This window comes from Cucumis melo, chromosome 1, assembly GCF_025177605.1.
Source record: "Cucumis melo cultivar AY chromosome 1, USDA_Cmelo_AY_1.0, whole genome shotgun sequence".
Taxonomy (NCBI): domain Eukaryota; kingdom Viridiplantae; phylum Streptophyta; class Magnoliopsida; order Cucurbitales; family Cucurbitaceae; genus Cucumis; species Cucumis melo.
In genome coordinates this window covers 19,049,824-19,068,203 of record NC_066857.1, presented here as the reverse complement: position 1 = coordinate 19,068,203, position 18,380 = coordinate 19,049,824, and the positions used below count along the sequence as shown (strand labels likewise).

At 31.3% G+C, this 18,380-nt stretch overlaps 1 protein-coding gene across 2 annotated transcripts in view; it reads right to left on the bottom strand.

The window, feature by feature from the left end:
- LOC103489597 (phosphatidylinositol 4-kinase alpha 1-like) overlaps nt 1-7,032 on the bottom strand; it is a 33,262-nt gene extending 26,230 nt beyond the window's left edge. For both annotated transcript variants that reach the window (XM_008448821.3, XM_051083839.1), the window contains exons 1-8: nt 5,566-7,032; nt 5,084-5,425; nt 4,824-4,985; nt 4,352-4,519; nt 4,060-4,218; nt 3,846-3,973; nt 3,431-3,734; nt 3,053-3,221 (exon numbers count right to left, since the gene is read on the bottom strand). In XM_008448821.3, the coding sequence (XP_008447043.1) occupies nt 3,053-3,221; nt 3,431-3,734; nt 3,846-3,973; nt 4,060-4,218; nt 4,352-4,519; nt 4,824-4,985; nt 5,084-5,425; nt 5,566-6,570 (2,437 nt within the window). In that variant the 5' untranslated portion in view covers nt 6,571-7,032. The remainder of the gene's footprint in view (nt 1-3,052; nt 3,222-3,430; nt 3,735-3,845; nt 3,974-4,059; nt 4,219-4,351; nt 4,520-4,823; nt 4,986-5,083; nt 5,426-5,565) is intronic.
- Between the last annotated feature and the right edge of the window lie 11,348 nt (nt 7,033-18,380).

Below are 18,380 nucleotides of genomic sequence, written 5' to 3'. Positions count from 1 at the left end.
TCAGTGTAGGAAACTTCATGGTCGTCCTTCAGGAGGTAAGAAACGTTTCTCAAGCGATAAACAGAATTCAAGGATTGCTTGTATGAGTGAGTATGTTGGAACCTCTCAACCATCTGGCCCTACCGTAAACCAAAACGATCCCAATCCACCCTCCACTCTAAAAGCCACTACTCAATCAAGTATGCCCAATCCCTAAGTCTTACCAGTGTCAATGAAAAGAATCCCTAGTTCTTAGACTCGAGTGCTACAGATCACTTGACAGGTTCTTCTGAGAATATTATTTCTTATATTTTGTGTGCTAGTAATGAAAAGATCATAATAGTTTATGGTTCTTTAGCTCCAATTGCTGGGACGAAGCAAATTTTTCCCTTTGAAGCGCTATCCCTCCAGAATGTGTTGCATATGCCTAAGACTTCCTATAATTTGCTATCTACAAGCAAGACCACTCATGAGTTGAACTGCAAAGCTACTTTCTTGCCTGATTCTGTTTCTTTTCAAGATTTGAGCACAGGAAGGATGATTAGTATTGCTCGGTATAGCAGAGTCCTTGACGATGATACTTTCGCTAGAAGTAGCTCCAGGACTAGTTTATTGTCTTCGTATTTTACTATTTCTGAATAAGATTCTATGCTGTGGAATTTTCGATAGGGCCACCCAAACTTTACATATATGATGTATTTATTTCCCCATCTCTTCTCTAAAATTGATGTCTCCTCATTGTCTTGTGATGTGTGTATTCGGGCCAAACAACATCGGATTTCCTTCCCTCACAGCCATATATACCAACCCAACCATTCACCCTTATCCATAGTGATGTTTGGGGTCCCTTCAAGGTCAATACCTCCTTTGGGAAACAGTAGTTTGTGACCTTTATTGATGATCATACCCGTCTTACCTAGGTCTTCTTTATCGCTAATAAACCCGAGGTTTCCTCTGTTTTCTAGAACTTCTATCACACTGTAGAGAAGTAGCTCAATGAAAGAATTGCAATTCATCAAAGTGATAATGGTCGAGAATTTCAAAACCATACCCTTAGTGAGTTCCTGTCCTCCAAAGGGATTGTTCACCAGAGCTCGTGTGCTTACACCCCTCAACAAAATGGGGCTGCTGAGCAAAAAAACTGTTACCTTTTGGAAGTAGATCATTCCTTTATGATGTCTACTTCCTTTCCTTCTTATCTGGGGAGATGATGTTCTTACCGCAGCTTTTCTCTTCAATAGGATGCCCTCTCGTGTCCTCCACCTTCGGATGCCCATAGATTGTCTCAAGGATCCGTATCCCCCCACCCACCTTACTTCTGAGGTTCCCCTTCGTGTGTAAGTGTACAGCCTATAGCTTTGACCTTAACTAGACCAAATTCACACCTCGAGCTCCGACGTGCACATTTGTTGGGTTTCCCCTTCTTCAACGGGACTACAAATGTTTCCATCCTCCTTCCCGTAAATAATTTGTCACTATGGATGTCACCTTTCGTAAGGATCGGCCTTTCTTTCTCATCAACCACCTTCAGGGGGAGAGTGTGGGTGAAGAGCTTAACTATCCCTTAGTGTCTACCAGTCCAACCTCTATTACCTTACCTAACTCTAATCCTCATCCCATGGTCCTACCATTAACACACCAACAATTCAGTTCAACATGATAGAACTAAACACATGGAGATTGATAGACACTTCAATAAAGAAAGATTGGATAATGGTAGCATATGCACTCCTTACATCCCATCGAGCCAAAAGGTTGCTGATGTTCTCACCAAAGCGCTTCTTCTTAAACAAAGCTTTGACTTTTGTGTTAGCAAGTTGGCTCTCATCGATATTGACATCCCAACTTGAGGGGGAGTGTTAGAATTAGTGGACTTGACCCAAGGAAGGATTTACCCTAATTTTTTTTTCATTTTTATCATAAGCTTGTTGTCTATCTATTTTTCCCTTTGTATCTTTGATTTATAAGAGAAATTAATAAGAAAGTCAGATCGTGGTTTTCCTCCCGATACTTAGGTTTCCACGTAACTCAGTGTCCATTTTTTTTACCACTTTAAACAATACACACTAGGTTCTGAAAGTACTGAATTTTTTTATTCTTTTTACTGCTTTAAACAATAGGAAATAGAAGTGGAGGAAAATCCTTATATCTAAAAGTGGTCGACTAACTCTGGATCAACTAGTTTTCAATTGCTCGTTGATTACCGTTTGTAGCGTCAGCATTTAAAGGCATCCATCAATGAGACTAGACGTGTGGTCAAGTGTGTAAGAGTCTTTCCTCCTTTCTTTTTAGGAAGGAGCTAAAAGACTGGAAGCTCACAACTCAGAGACTTCATCGTTGGAAGACTTGCTAAGAAAATCATAGCTCTCCTATCAAATGGCTAGTGAGATTTCACTCAAAGGACCATAACTTGGGGCACCTGGAAGCAGATCTTTTACTCATGATGAACAAGAGCTCGAGTCCAAAGGTGACTTTCTTCCTGAAAAAGCGCATTTTTCTCTAGAGATGATAGGCAACTTGCTTCCTGGAAAAAGGGCATTCTTCTCTGGAGATGATAGGTTGACTCTCAATCAATCTGTTTTGCTTTGAGTGAGATCCTGACTTACTCTCTACCTTTTTTTTAGATAAGAAACACTTCATTGATAGATGAAATAAGCACACTTCATTGATAGAATGAATTAAGCACACTTCATTGATAGAATGAAATAAGCACCTAAAGGTGATTGTAATAGAGATTTCCAATTGAAAACTAAGTAAAAAAGACTAACTGTTAAAACTGGTGCCTGTTTTTGCACCAATACGAAGCTGTAGACAACACAAAATCCATAAAACTATAAAGAAACTGGAGAAAGAGTCCCCTTGACTTATTTTCTATCTTTGTTTACAATATCTGTTTTTGTTAGTAGAAGTCTAGAGAAAATTATGAAATTTCAATGGAGAAATCCCATGATTATTCATCAACCGGGAGTATGCAGGCTTTCAACCACTGGATTGCTCTAGACATTCCCTTGCAAAATAACTGTCATACCATCAATGTTGAAGCAGTTTAAATCATGAGAAGTCAAGAATTTACCTGAAATTGTGCTCATTGCAGCAACATCAACTCGGCCTCCTAAAGCAGCAGAAAGAGCAGCTCTTTGGGCTAAAGCAGCTTTCTCATTGCCACTCCCTCGCCGACTACCTGGGTTGTGGAGAGCATTGAGTTCTAACTCGTCCTCAAGCCACTTAACTGAACTTACAACCTAAAAAAAGAGTGATCCGCTAAATATCTTAAAAATGATGATTAAAAGCAAGATTTTTCAAACATTAAGCAGCAACAAGGTGAAGTTTCTTGAAATAAAAATTTAAAATCTCCAGATCAGAACGTAGATGGAGAATTAATTTACCTTTTTCCCGCACTAAAAGCCTAATACTCATCCCAAAATAAAAGAAAGGAAAAGTAAATACTTACAAGTGGAGGAGTCCCACGAGCAATAAATTGAACAGCAGATGACCATTGCGTATTCCACAGGTATGGTCCACTCACAGCTTGCAGAGCAATTGCAGTGCTTCCCACACTGTTTAACATAGTGGAAACTGATTTTGTCTGAAGTTGGGATTTTTGAATGGGAGGAGCCAAGCCAAAAAGCGCAATATAGAACCATAAGTTTCTAAATAACTTCAAAAGGGATGGCTCGATATTCATTGTGGGGTCAAAATCAGAACATATTTCAGCAACTGCAGGCAGTAGAGGTCCCAGAAAATCTGCTCCACTTCTGCAAGACTTGGAGAGCATTAAATACGGAATTTTATATGCAAGAGAAAAATAAAAATCATAAATAATCAAAATATATACCATGTAACAAAAAATTTAAAAGCATATCTACCTGCCACTTTTCGACTCAGCAGCCAGGCCAACATCTGAGCATAGAGAGAGTAACCGATGACGATACTCCAGTCGAAGTTTAGCACTCTTAAGACCATTAGCAATATGAAGAAATCCTGCAGGAAGTATCTAGAGTGTAATTGAACAATGAGCATCCATTTCATTGAGAATTTGGAACAAAGGAGTGAAATAACATTATTTACAGATATGCACACCTCAACACGTTCTGTAGTTGCTTCTGGAGCCACTGTTCTGCTTTCAGATGACCCTATGCTAGAAAGTTTACTTAAGTAACTTCTTGTCATCAGAACTATTGTCTCCCGATAAGACTTCTCAAAACCCAGGGTTGCCATGCGGGATACAGCATCAAGAAGCTGTAGTAAAAAAAATAGGACAATAGTAGAAAGCCATCAACTGAAGGTAGAAAAAAACAAACTAGTGATAGTAACAATGTAATGTCATACATCCACATCACATATAATATTAGCAAGATAAAAGTTTACATACTTGAAGTCGCAATAATCCTGGAGTTGATGCATCACCCTCTTCTAAACTCTCAATGAAAAGGGGTAATATCATGTCCACGATTTCAGATTTGTTAACCGCCACAGTCATCTTAGCTAACAAACGAATAACATTGAGTTGCATAGGAACTCCCTGTTTCTCTTTGTCATCCTGAAATTGGCGTACATCATATCAAAATGAGCTTGGTAATTGACTGTAAATTTGAACAAACAGAAATATTATACACTTCATAGAAGGTAGGGGATTTTTGAAAACATTAACATCATAGAGACCCATTAATCCAGTTGATAACCTCAATAAAAATCAAATAACTAAAGAAAGTTTACAAGCAATATAATTTTGAAAAGAAAGTTTACAAGCAATATAATAAAGAAAGAAATATATTTTTTTCTACAAAAGAAAAAAGGCGGTGTGTAACCACTTATTGTTCACTCAGCAATCTAAAATAACCAACCTGCTCCTCTGAATCATTTCGATCACGGATGCTTGTGGCCAATCCCATAATGAATGTATCAACAGGAGCTCGATCTTTAGTCCAGCAAGATTCAATTATCTCACAACATGTTGTCAGGACACTTTCAAACATTGCTCCCTGGTTGGTGCCCCAAGTATCAGCCTGCAACAAATTTATTCAATGCATTGCAAAATTGTTAATCATTTCCCGTGTGTTGCACTTCTCTGCATCAAGAAAATAAATTAATCAAGAACACTTACTTGCACACACACTGTTAAAACCAGAGGCTTAAGACGGATGAGCAACACTCGTAAGGGCTGACCTCCACGAGCAACAGCAATCTGTGCTAGCCCAGTAAGCAAGGAACCAAAGAGTTCTTCACAGATTCTCAACTTTCTCCACACAGAGAGTAAACAGGCTTCAGCAGCATCCATTAATAATGCAAAAGTTTCAAATATTAACTTCTTAGCCGGCTTCCCATCAAAATCAAGAGAAGCAACAGTCTTCATTTTTAACCTCGCAGCAGCTTGATAAACCAAGAGTTTAGTATTAATTCTTGCTTTTAAAACTGAGCCCTGTTCGCTCCAGTCCCGCTTTTTAATCTGCACATGTCAATCAGTAAGTTTAACAATTAATATTGAACTTTCTTCAATCTAAAATGTTGTCCACATAACACCATTATGGAAAGTATAGTTTTTCCTGTGCCAAAATCTCTTTCAAGTTCAATAATGAAAATGTCAACCTTTAGAAAAGTTGGCAATGTCTGGAGCTGCTTCTTTGCTAATGTTTTCATCTGTTCCCAGAGCCTTGCATCAAAAGAAGAATTATCTAAAATGTGAGTCATCAATTTGAAGGCAATCTCCTGCTTCTCCAAATTCTCGATAGACTCATCCTCGAACAAGGCAACTTGTTGCCTAACAAAAGCTACGCCCCCGCCTTCACTGAATCCCAGATTCATACCCAATTGTTCTAAACCACTCTTCCAAAGAATGCTGTTTCCATTCATCATCCCCGACCCTCTTGACGACGCACTAGTGGCGTCGTCTGTGATACGTGAAGCACCGCTACTTAAGGAACCTGACACTTGCCCGTTCTCGTTTCCAGGGCTTAAACCTCCATTGGATGGCTGATGGCTGACACTCAATGGCGAACTCTGAGATGATGAGGGCTCAGAATTCGCCTGATTATGTTCCCTTGGCGTTTCAGGGATAGCTTCTGAAATCAAAAAACGATCAAGAATGCAACTAACTAGTTTATCTGCATCGGAAGGGATAATTGGAAGAAAACTTTTCGTCAGAGCCACAAGAAAAGCTCTAGAAATAGCTGAACCTTCGCTGCAATCATTAATCGCAGACAATACAACCTCACTCGAGAATCCCGAAACCTCTGTGGCAAAATCTGTCGATAATTCGCAGGCTTTCGACGTGTAATTCAAGAATTCATTAAAAAACGAAGCGATAGCATCATGTCCATACGACTGTGGCCAGAAAGATAAGCTGAATGACAGAGGAATTGAACGAAGAAACTCAAGAACAACAGATTTGGGGCGCAGACCGACCGAGTCAGGACATTTAGAGAGAAGTCGAGCAACAGCAAGCACAGCATTGAGCTGAGAACGCGAAATGGTAGGAGATCCAGCAAGAATAGCCTCAGATGGAGGACATCGACTACAAATCCACGAGAGCTTTTCAGAGAACAAAGCTGGATTCTGCGCAATCAAGTCGCAGAGCTCAATCAACGCGTCCATTGCAACTAAATCTGAAGAATAAACGATACGATCATGCAAGTTGGAAATATTCAGGTAATGTCAAACAACGGAAGTCCAAGCTTGAAAAGATGCTTCCATGAGCGTAAACTAAGCAAAACTGAGAGAGAATTTCGACCGTAAAGCCTATTCTTGACTTTGATGTTGGGGTTTTAGAATGGATTATTCTCTCAGCTCTCCGATCCGCTTTCCTCCTACAATGGCTGTCTTCTTTTCTATTCCCTCAATTTTTCCACCGCCGTACCTGAAAATTTCATACTGTTCGTTGCCAATCAACCAATCTGTTTGCCCAATCGGTTCGCCGGTTCGAGCTTTCATTTCATCCATGGCTGCTCATTACTTGGAAAGTTTCCTTCAATTAATTATGAGTCAAAATCAAGATTTTTTTGGGGGTTAATTCTACAAATAATGTAGATCTTTAAAGCCCCCGTTGGGAGAAGGATAAAGTTATAGGGTTAGTATTATGATAATTATAATCTTAGGGCACTATGATAAAGTTTTGGAAAAGATTTATTATTAGTAGTGTATAGTATGTATTTGAGGTAATAATTATGATAGGTACTGTTACGATAATATTTATTTGAAGAAGGATTATGATATGTTGTGTTATGGTAATATGTGTTTGGAGAAAGATTATGACAGTCGAATAAATATCAATAAACAAATTCAATAAATTTATTTTAATAAAAGTAATTTAAGCCATAAAAATCATCTTAAAAATATTCTTTTATGTCTTTAAACTGTCTTGTGCTGTATTCGGTAACTTTATGTTTTCCATTTTTTATTAAAATTATTTTTTTACAATTTTTGATAATATTTATTAAATTTAAGAAAAAAATTCATAAATATAAGGTAAAATGATCCTAAAACTATTAGTTAGTCATTTTTTAAATATTACAGTTTTACCTTTTCTTTTTATTATCTTTCTTTCTCCTCTTTCCCAATTTTGTCTTTCTTCTCTTCCTCTTCTTCTTTTCTTTTCCAAACTGTTATTTGGTTCGAGATAATGTATCAAATATAAAATATCTATTTTTTTTAACTTATTTGGTTGTTCAAGATCATATACTATCTTGAAAAAAATGGAGTTTATATTTAGCTACCCAAATCTAAACGATCGTATACAAAAAATAGTCAAATCTAAACTATTCTGTAAAAAAAATAAATGATCGTGTAATCAAATCTAAACGATCGTGTACCAAAAAATTTAAAAAAAAAATCATTTAGATTTTGCTGTCTAACGTAAACGATCTGTGTACCAAACAATAGCCAAATGTAAATGATTGTGTACCAAATATATTAGCCGCATTGTTAATGGCGTGGTTGACGAGACATTTTTATATTTTCCATTGTGAGCCTATGGGCTGTTTTCGTTTTCGGAATTGTTCTATATAATGTAAATATTTTGCCGTTTTGTTATATTTTTAAAAAGACCCCAATTTTAAAATACAATACCGAGTTAAAAAACTAAAACTAAAATTTTATACTCTTCTAAAAAGGAAAAATAAAATTGTATATCTTTTTTAATCTTTACAAAATCTAGCTAATACAAAAATAATAGAGATGAAAATTTAAAAATAAAACCAAATGGGTGTTATGGGGGTTGAAATGAGATAAGAGGATTAGTATAACCTTAATCCCCTCTTATGTTAACCCTCGCCCCAAACAAGGAGCGAAGGATTATGATAACTGTAATATTTCATAATCCCCCTTCCAATCAGCTCCTAAGGAAATCACAACAAGTTTAAGATAATGTGTAAATATAAACAATTGACAAAAATAGGGCAAAGTGGAAAATATTGACAAAAGTAGCATATCATGACCGAGGCGATTTCACACTTATTTATAAATGTTGTTACCTAATGGGTTTAAGCATGTTGCAAAAAATACAAAACAATTTATAATAATTAAGTTCATAGCATACAAATTTATTGATTGCAAAAATAGCAAAAATAAAGTCCAATCCACATATACAAAAGATAAAATATCACAAATGCCCTCGTTACTGATATACATTTGATACTCCACCTAATACACTTAATATCCCTTAATACATATCCACACTTAATATCCCTTAATACATATCATACTCTTTGATACAGTTGATATACATTTTATACTTCTTGATAACCTTTAGACCTTGATACAGTTGATGCAACATGATACTCTTTGATACACCCGATACCCTTTGATACACTTGAAACACCTTGATATACCTAATATTCCTTGTTAAATTTGATTCTTCTTAATACATTTGATACCCTTCAGGCCTTAATACACTTAAAGGCTTCATCGAAGGGTATGCAGGCATGTCCTCTAGTACCGGTTCAGATCAATTTCCACTTGTGCTGAAGTCCCTGCAACACTCTTTCCTCTTCCAGTAGTGAGCAGTTCCAGGACATTTGCCAATTGATTTTTCAATCCTTTAATGTCTTGACTAACTGCTTGAACCTGATCATTGGTTTGCTCATCCATTATTCGAGTTTTTTTCTTGTCCAATATGGATACTGAGGAGGTGAACCTTGAGCTATTTTGCAAGTTTTGGTTTTTTATCTTTTTAAAAAGAGAATATCGATTCAATTAGGATGAGTCTAGAATGTAAATGCCAAGGGTGAGAAAGAAAACAATCAAATAATGCAATGACTCATACAAACTTAGTGAAGTTAATGCTAGTATCCTATCTGACACAAGCCTTCAAAATGGTGTATAGTCACACTTGATCATACAACCAATTGAGTGAGAATTTTTCATGTGCTTGCACGAGAGCAACAACTCCTCGAAGGTAAAACACTACTACATTTTCGAATCTAATCCTATAGGTACAACTCGGGTAGAGGGCCTGTGCTAGTGTGTGAAAATAATATAATAAGGTAAAAAAATCAACATTCTAAAACATATGAATTAACATGATATATGAATTATAATGAGTGAAGCTGAATAGAAGTCCTAAAGGATAAAAGGCCCCCAATTTGATCACAATAGTCGAACGCGATTGCATGACCAAATTGAGTGAGAATGTTTCATGTGCCTGCATGAAAGCATAAGCTCCTCGAAGGTCAACACTACTCCATCCTCGTTTCTAATCTTATAGGGTAGAGCATGGGGCATGGGACTTGTGAACATGTGTCAAACAAATAAACAACACATTAAAAGAAAAAGAAAATAAAACACTAAAAGAAAAGGAAAATAAATATAAAAATCAAGACAAAGAAAATAAGCCAAGCTCTCAAGGTGGAACCTCAGGTCCCCAGTGGAGTTGCCAATCTGTTGCCACGTACCTGAGACGACGCGAAGCAGTCGACGTCCTTAAAAAGTGTTAATTTTAAAAAACGAAAAAAAAAGAGTCGCCACTAATCTTTTTTACGGTATGATTGGACACTGAATAAAATAAATAATTTTAAATAAACTAAAAATATGGTCTGCGAAAAAAAACTAGAGTTAAGTTCGAGAGTCATTTGTGTACGGGAAAGGTACTAGCACCCTGTAACACCCGTTTAGAAAACGGTGACCAAATTTAATGTCTTGAATAAAATTCATTTAAAAAAGATGTTTTTATGTATTATTTCATTACTCACCACTCCAATATTTGAAGCAATGATCCCATAAAATAAGTGGAATATATTTCATTAACTAGACTATATTGAGAAAAAATTCCTTACCTTAAGAGAATGAGAAATTATTACAATTTCCAAATTCTATCATAGGCTAGTATGAATAAATATTTTTTTTAAAACATTGATTAAATTCATTTTTTCTTGGTATCAAATCTCGGACTCCCAAAGATATTGATCCCTCACTTGAAGAATCTAGAAACAATGGACTTCAAGAAATTTCTAGATTTCGTAGGATTTTTTTTAGTGAAATTGATGTGAATTATTAAAAAAAGTTGATTAGGAAACTTTATGAAATATATATTTAATTTTGAGTTTTTAAAAAAATAATTTTAAAGAAAAAAGAAATTATAAATGGTTTAAAAAGCGAAATTTAAGAATGATTTTAAAATTGCTTGCAATTAAGGTTAAACATATTTTAAAATCTTCAAGAAATTTTTGATTGTCACATAAGAATAATGATCATGAACCAAATCAAATATACCGTTCAATAAATTAGACGAATATGTAGAATATTGATGCATGCATATATGTATTTAAAGTCATATAATAAAAATTATGATGATGATAATGATAATGGGTTTTTAAAAAAAAGGAAACAACAATATAATAGTAAATAAAATAAAGAAATAAGAGAAAAAGGAAAGAAGAAGGAAAAAAAATAATAAATGAATAAAATAAGAAAAGAAAAAAAAAAAGGAAAAAGAAAACAGAGGATGTGACGAAGTTGCCGCCACCATAAAAGTATAATATCAATAATAGTAGACTAAAAGAAATTATAAACAGTTAAAAGAAACTAAATAAATAAATTAATAAAAGTAGAAAGAAAAAAAAAGACAGAAGGGTGATGGCGGCAATGCTTGCCACCCTAATAAAAAGAAAAAAAAATTATAAAACAAAATTAAATTAAAATTAAAATAAAAAATAAATGTAATAATAATAATATTAAATTAAAAAAATTGTAAATAGTAAAAGAAATTAAATAAGTAAATTAGTAAAAGTAGAAAAAAAAAGGAAGAATACAGAAGAGTGGTAGCTGCCACCCCTAATGAAAAGAAAGAAAATTATAAAATAAAATATAATAATAATAATAATAATAATAATGATAATGATAATGATAATACAAACATTTTTTTCTTATATATATTTCTCTCTATCTATTCATAGAGAGAAGAAAAAGGTCAAAAGATTTTTTTTATAGAATAATGATAAAAAAGTGACAAAAAAAAAACATATGAAATTTTCTTTATACATTTTTTTTCTTTCTCTTTACATTTAAAAATAAAAGAACAAAAAATAAGGATTCAATCTCGAAGAAAATTACTTGTTGTATGAGATGCAGATCATTGGAAGTAAATCCTTATTTAATGTAACCACCAACTAAGTTTTTCCTTCGTTGTGAGATTTGATTTAGGGTAAAGAAAAAAGACAATATATAAATAAGTAAATAAAAATGAAAAAAAATAAAGCGAAAAAGTTAAGAACCCTACTTTGCAGAGGAATATATTTCTTGGGAATTTTTTTTTTGTAGATATTATCTTTAAACTTTTTTTTTTGTAGGGATTCTTTCTAAGCCAAATTTTTTCTCCCCTTCCAAGTGACCAAAGGTCCCTCCCTATAGATCTAGAGGCTGTACTACAAATTAGGAAAATTTAATATGTATAAAATAAAATTAGATATTATGTAATTTTATTAATTTTCTTTTTTCTAAAATAGTAAAAATGTGATATTGAAAGATTTTGTACAAAATAAATTTATTTTATTTTTCCTAAGATGATAAAAATAAATCAAAATATGATATAATTACCAACGACTCTATTTTGTTTCATCACTATATAAACCCATTTCATTCCTCATTTTATATATGAAAAAAAGATATAGAAGATATATAATACGATTTCTCTCCCAAAATTCTCTTTCAATGTTTCGAGCAACAAAGTGTCTATTTTGAGTGTTGAGAATTTCGATTAGTTTCAGTGTAAAATTAATTGAAGAACGAGGTTTTTTTATCTTAGGGACGACGAGGCGAACAAAACTGTTTACACAAAGGAACAAAGCCGCAAAACGTCTTAAAAAGAGCGAAATCTATGACTTAGCCATTTCCTAACCTGTTTTTGTTTTGTAGTATGCATTTTGACCACTAGGCGTTTGTCCACTAGGCGTCTTGATCAATTGACGAGATGATCATTGGGCAAGGTGAACACCAGGTGCTATAACCATGTGTTTGATCATTTGGTGTTTTGACGAGTAGGCAACTTAACCATTACACAAGCCGACCAAAGAAGACGTTTCTGACCAAGCGAGATACAAGGCAAGGAAGCACGCGTTTTGCCTAGGCGTTAAAGCTTCTCAACGTATCACTCCTTTTAGACAATTTACAACAACACATCATAACAACTATATATAATAAAAATATTAATTATATGAACCTAATAATAATAATAATAAGATATTTAACTTATATTCAGATATAAAACGAAAATTTATCATTTAGGGGGCATTTGACAATCGATATGTAATTGAGTTGAGTACGTAAAATAAAACTTACTCACCATTTAGGTGCACTAACAATCGAAGAAGTTTATTACTTCGGTTATTCGTGTTAACTTGTATTTCTTATCTCGTTATTTGTGTTAACTTATATTTTTTACCTCATTATTCATGTCAATTTCCTAATTACTCTCATATCATAATTATAAACTCAACTCAGAAAAAAATAAAAAAAAAAACTACAATCTACTACCCCTTATGCATGTGTATATTTTTCTTTAACTTTAATTATATATTAACGTGGTACACATAGGTAAAACTAATTCAAATTGATATTTATGTCTACCCATTTGTATAGTAGTACATTTTTATGTTTAACATAAACTCAAGTACAAGTTTTTGAATTTTTAAAATTTTGAAATTTTTCTATGATATTATTTTTAAATTTAAAAAACTCTATTAACTTGTTAAAAGATAAAAAGATTCATGTCCCTCGATAATTCTTCAAAAATATAATTTTAACGGAATATGTTTACATAATACCAAAAACTAATATGAATGCCTAAGTGGGAAAAAGTTAGACTAAATGGTTTTTTTTTAACGATTTTGATACAATGGAATTAACATTTTTTAAAAGATAATGATACTTTTATTATTAATTTTAATTAATCAATTAATAACACCTAGAATTTGGCTACTTTTATGAAAAATAATGATTTGTTAAAGAAATATATATAAAATAAAGAGTGAACACTAAAACTAAAATATCCGAGGATTTTTTAAAATTGTGGGTTGTGTATATGTTTACAAAATCATGTTTATGCACATATTTTTATTCTCACTCTTTTCACCTTCAACTATATTATTAATTTGAAAAATATTCATAGATTATATATCATTTAAAACATGTGGATCATTAGTATTTCTGTTCACCTACACCAATCTCATACATAGGTGAAATTAGTGAACCGATTAGGTTTTTTCTATGAGTCAATACAATTTTGAACAAAAAAAAAATTATGTAGCCGTATTTTTATTTTGGTGAAAACATCGACAATATATGAGAAAAATTATTGAGTTATAGCAATCTCATAAAAATAAAACAAAAAAGAAAAGGAAAAGAAAGAAAATATTATCATATGATATTATTATTTTGATTGAGAGTGAGAATAATGTATTATAAGAGAAAAACTAAACAACAGACACAATTTCATATCTCACATCTCAAAAGAGTAAAATTAAATGAAATAAAAAATTGTAAGAAAGAAAAAGAGAAAAGTTTAGTGTAATATGCAAATATAAATCTTGCTTCTCAGCTAATTAGATTTCGAGTGCTTCTTTCATTGTTATATTTATATAATTCAACTAGAATTTTATTAGGAAGATCTTACGATTTCAATAGAAATGATACGAGATTGAAACCGTTAGAATTTAATACAGTGACTTTTAATATTGAGGAAGTAAATTTATCTGTTTCAGTTGAATTAATTGTTAATATAATAATTATTTTTCATTAATTATCTAATTCGAAAGTTATTTTTATAAATAAGATAATAAATAATAAATAATAAAAATAAAAAAGATTGATCAATGAGATCCTAATTTAAAGAAAATGATAGAACTTAATTTTTTTAAATACTAAGTTCGATACTTATTAGGCATATGTTACGGTCTCAAGAGATTGAAATGATTAGTATTTAATACAATTATTTTTAATATTTAGGTGATAATTTTTTAAAATATAATTTAGATAATAAATTTATACCATAAGATTACAACAATTATGAACATAATATTGAAAATTATTAGATATATGTTACAATTTCAACGATTATGATATGAGATTGAAAGTGTTAGTATTTAATATAATAATTTTAGTATTTAGACAATAAATCATACGTTACAAACAATATATTAAATATTTTTTGTTTTTTTTTTTTATTTTTTTTTTCGAGAAAGATGAATATAATAGTTACTCTTCTTTACTTGTATTTTCTCATGGTATGATATTATATTTTAGAAGTATGTTTTCAAATATAAGAAAAAAATTTACAAAATATTATAAAATCTATTAAATTCTCTATAAACTATTTAATTTTTTTTCGTTATATTTTATAAATAATTTTAAATTTTTCGTGTGCTTTCTATAAGAATTTCTCTTTTTTTAAAAAATCATTAATTATATTTAATTAATCCATTAGTTAAGGTTTTTTAATTTAAAAATAATATCAAATTAATCAATATTTATAACAAATCAATTAAATAAAATATTGCAGGAATTAATTGCACAAAACAATTATTATCTAAAAAAGGTAATTTAAAAATTTTAAAAAGCGACAAAATATTTACATTTTATAGAACAATTTAAAAAAAAAAAAGAAAAAAGCTTAGAGGTCTACCGTGTAAAATACCAAAAATGCCCCGTCAACCACTTCGTCAATAACGCGCGTGTAATATATTTGCGATCGTTTAGATTTGATTATTGTTTGATATGCGATCGTTTAGATATGATTCAATATATACACGATCGTTTAGATATAGTTCAATATATACGTGATCGTTTAGATATGGCTACAAATGCGATTGTTTAGATATGACTACAATTCATACGCAATCGTTTAGATATGGCTATATCGTTTAGATATGACTACAATTTATCTTTTCGATTAGATCGTTTAATTTTGTTACACGATCGTTTAGATTTAGGGACCCAAATCTAATTTTTTTTTTAAATTTGGTATACGATTTTTTTAATTCTTTTGTACACGATTGTTTAGATTTCTTTACACGATTGTTTAGATTTCTTTACACGATCGTTTAAATTTCTTTACATGATCGTTTAAGTTTATTTACACGGTCGTTTATTTTTTTTTACACGATCGCTTAAATTTGGCTACTCCAATTCAAATGATTTTTTTTCAAGATTTTTTATACACGATCTTTTATTTTTTTTACATGATCGTTTAATTTTTTAAACAATCGTTTACATTTGGCTACTCGAATTTAAATGATTTTTTTTCAAGATTCTTTATACACAATCTTTTATATTATTACACGATCGTTTACATTTGGCTACTCCAATCTAAATAATTTTTTTTAAAGATTCTTTATACACGATCTTTTAGATTTTACTATTTTGTTGTACACAGTGTCATACATTGTCGTTTAGATTTGGTTACCCAAGTGTAAACGCGTAAAAAAAGAAAAGAAGAAAGACGATGAAAAGAAATCAAAGCGAAAAAAACGAAGAGGAAAATGAGAAAAACGATCGAAAGATTAAACGACATAAATAAATAATTGAAAAATAATAAAGATGATGGAATGAAATCATAGAAAAGAAAGAGAAAAGAAGAAATAGGAAATCGCACGGGAACACGGTGAAAACAAAATAACAGGAGGAAGACGAATCGTGAGAAGAAAAAAAGATGGAAGGGCAAACCTTGAATATTTAAAAAATGGATAACTTTTTAGGATTTGTTACACGGTAGTAAAGTTTTGTTATATTTACCTAAGTTTCCCCTAAAAAACTCTAACAAATAACAAATTTAATGAATTTATAACTTTTTTACGATAAGCTATAAATTTTAAGAAATTGCATTAGATGATCAAAAAACTTTAAAAATGTAGTGATATTGACTTTATTATCATAATTTTTTTTGCTATTTTTGCAAATATCTCGTAAATTCAACCATTATTCCAAATTTAATTGATAAATATATATTTTTTATATAATTAGTTATTATTTATAAATTTAATGAAAGTTATATCGGTAAAAGTATAAAATTCAGACTAATTTGGTGTCAATCTTACACAAAAACAACCTCATGCGTCAATACCGAAACATACAAAAACAAATTTAGTGTAATTTTTGAAGGTTACTTTCCCAGTTTGTTTAATTTTGTATCTTTGTTTTGTTCTTACGATTTACTATTCCAACGTTTATATTAAATTGGTCTAACATTTATAGTTACATTGTTGCAAATAAAATTTGTATGAATTTAAATTTAAGGTTTGGCAAAAATGGAACTTGAGATTTACGGAATTAAGCTAAAATGATATATTTTTCTCTAACATATTGAATTATTATAAAAAAAATTGGTAGGAAAAATTGATAATGTAATAGTTTAATTGTATAACATTACGAAGTTGACTTTTTATATGTAACTTAATATCATATAATAGCATAGTGTATTTATATAATTTATTTGGACCGCCGCAAGTATATTTCAAAATTGTCACTTAATATCATTTAGGCAAAATGAATTTATATATATTTATATATTTATAGAAAAAAAATATCAAACCTAACAATAGAGATGCAATGAGATTTGGAAGGAAAACTATGGGTTGGAGGGTTAGCTTTCAACTTTTCACAACGATTTATACGGAATTTTAAAACAAAAGTTAACTATTTTATTCAGTCAATACAACATAAATAAAATATGAAATAATCTCTCTTTTAACCACGTATTTAATTTAGTTTTTTTTAAAGGAAAATAACATGTTTAATATTTTTCAAAAATGTTTGGATTTAAATTGTGTTTATATTTGCACATTTGGGCCGTTTGGGGCGAGAGTTGGATTATGGAGGATTAGTATTATGATAAACCTAGTAACATGTGTTTGGAAAAAAGGTTTGAAAAAGTAATTTTTTGATAAAATGTGTTTGTGATAATAGTTTAAAAAGGGAGTTTTATGGGAAGTTGAAAAGATAGAGTTATGGAGAATTGAAAAAGGTTTAGGATCGAAGAAGGAGAGAGAGGGAAGAGAGGTTATGATAACCCCTAAAACAAGGGTTATGATAATCTTTCCTCCAAACAAGGATTGAGTTACCATAACACAGTCCAATAGTGATAACTTTTGGGCCAAACGACCCCAAAGTGATTTTTTTTTATTAATTTCAGATATCATGGAGTGATTATTAAAAAAATGTAAAAAATGGTAAACATTACAAAATATTTACCCTTCATGCAAAGTGTATTTACACTATGCTTACTGAATATATTTTGTAAATATTTACACTATACTTCTTATTCTCAAGAAAGAATGAGTTGTGTATTGGTAAAAAGTTTTGCTAATTTTGACAATTTTTTAGGAAACATATATAAATGTAACAAAACTTAAACTATTTACGGCCCGTGTAACAAAGCCCATAAGGTAGCCATTTTCTAAATATTCTAGGTTTACGATTTCATCTTTATTTTCTTCCTTGCGATTCGTCTTCCTCCTATTATTTCGTCTTCCCTGCAATTTCGTCTTTCTTCTTTTCTCTTTTTCTTTTTCGCGATTTCTTTCATCATCTTTCTTATTTTTCAATTCTTTATTTACGACGTTTAATCTTTCCATCGTTTTTCTTCTTTTCCTCTTCGTTATTTTTCACTTCAATTTCTTTCCATCGTCTTTATACTTTTTCTCTTCTTTTTTCACTGCGATTTCTTTCCATCGTCTTTATTCTTTTTTTTACACGATTACATTTAGGTAACCAAATCTAAACGACTGTGTATAACATTGTGTACAACAAAATAGCAAAATCTAAAAGATCGTGTATAAAGAATCTTGAAAAAAAATCATTTAGATTGAACTAGCCAAATGTAAACGATCGTGTAAAAATAATAAAAAATTGTGTATAAAGAATCTTGAAAAAAATCATTTAGATTGGAGTAGCCAAATGCAAACGATCGTGTGAAAAAAGTA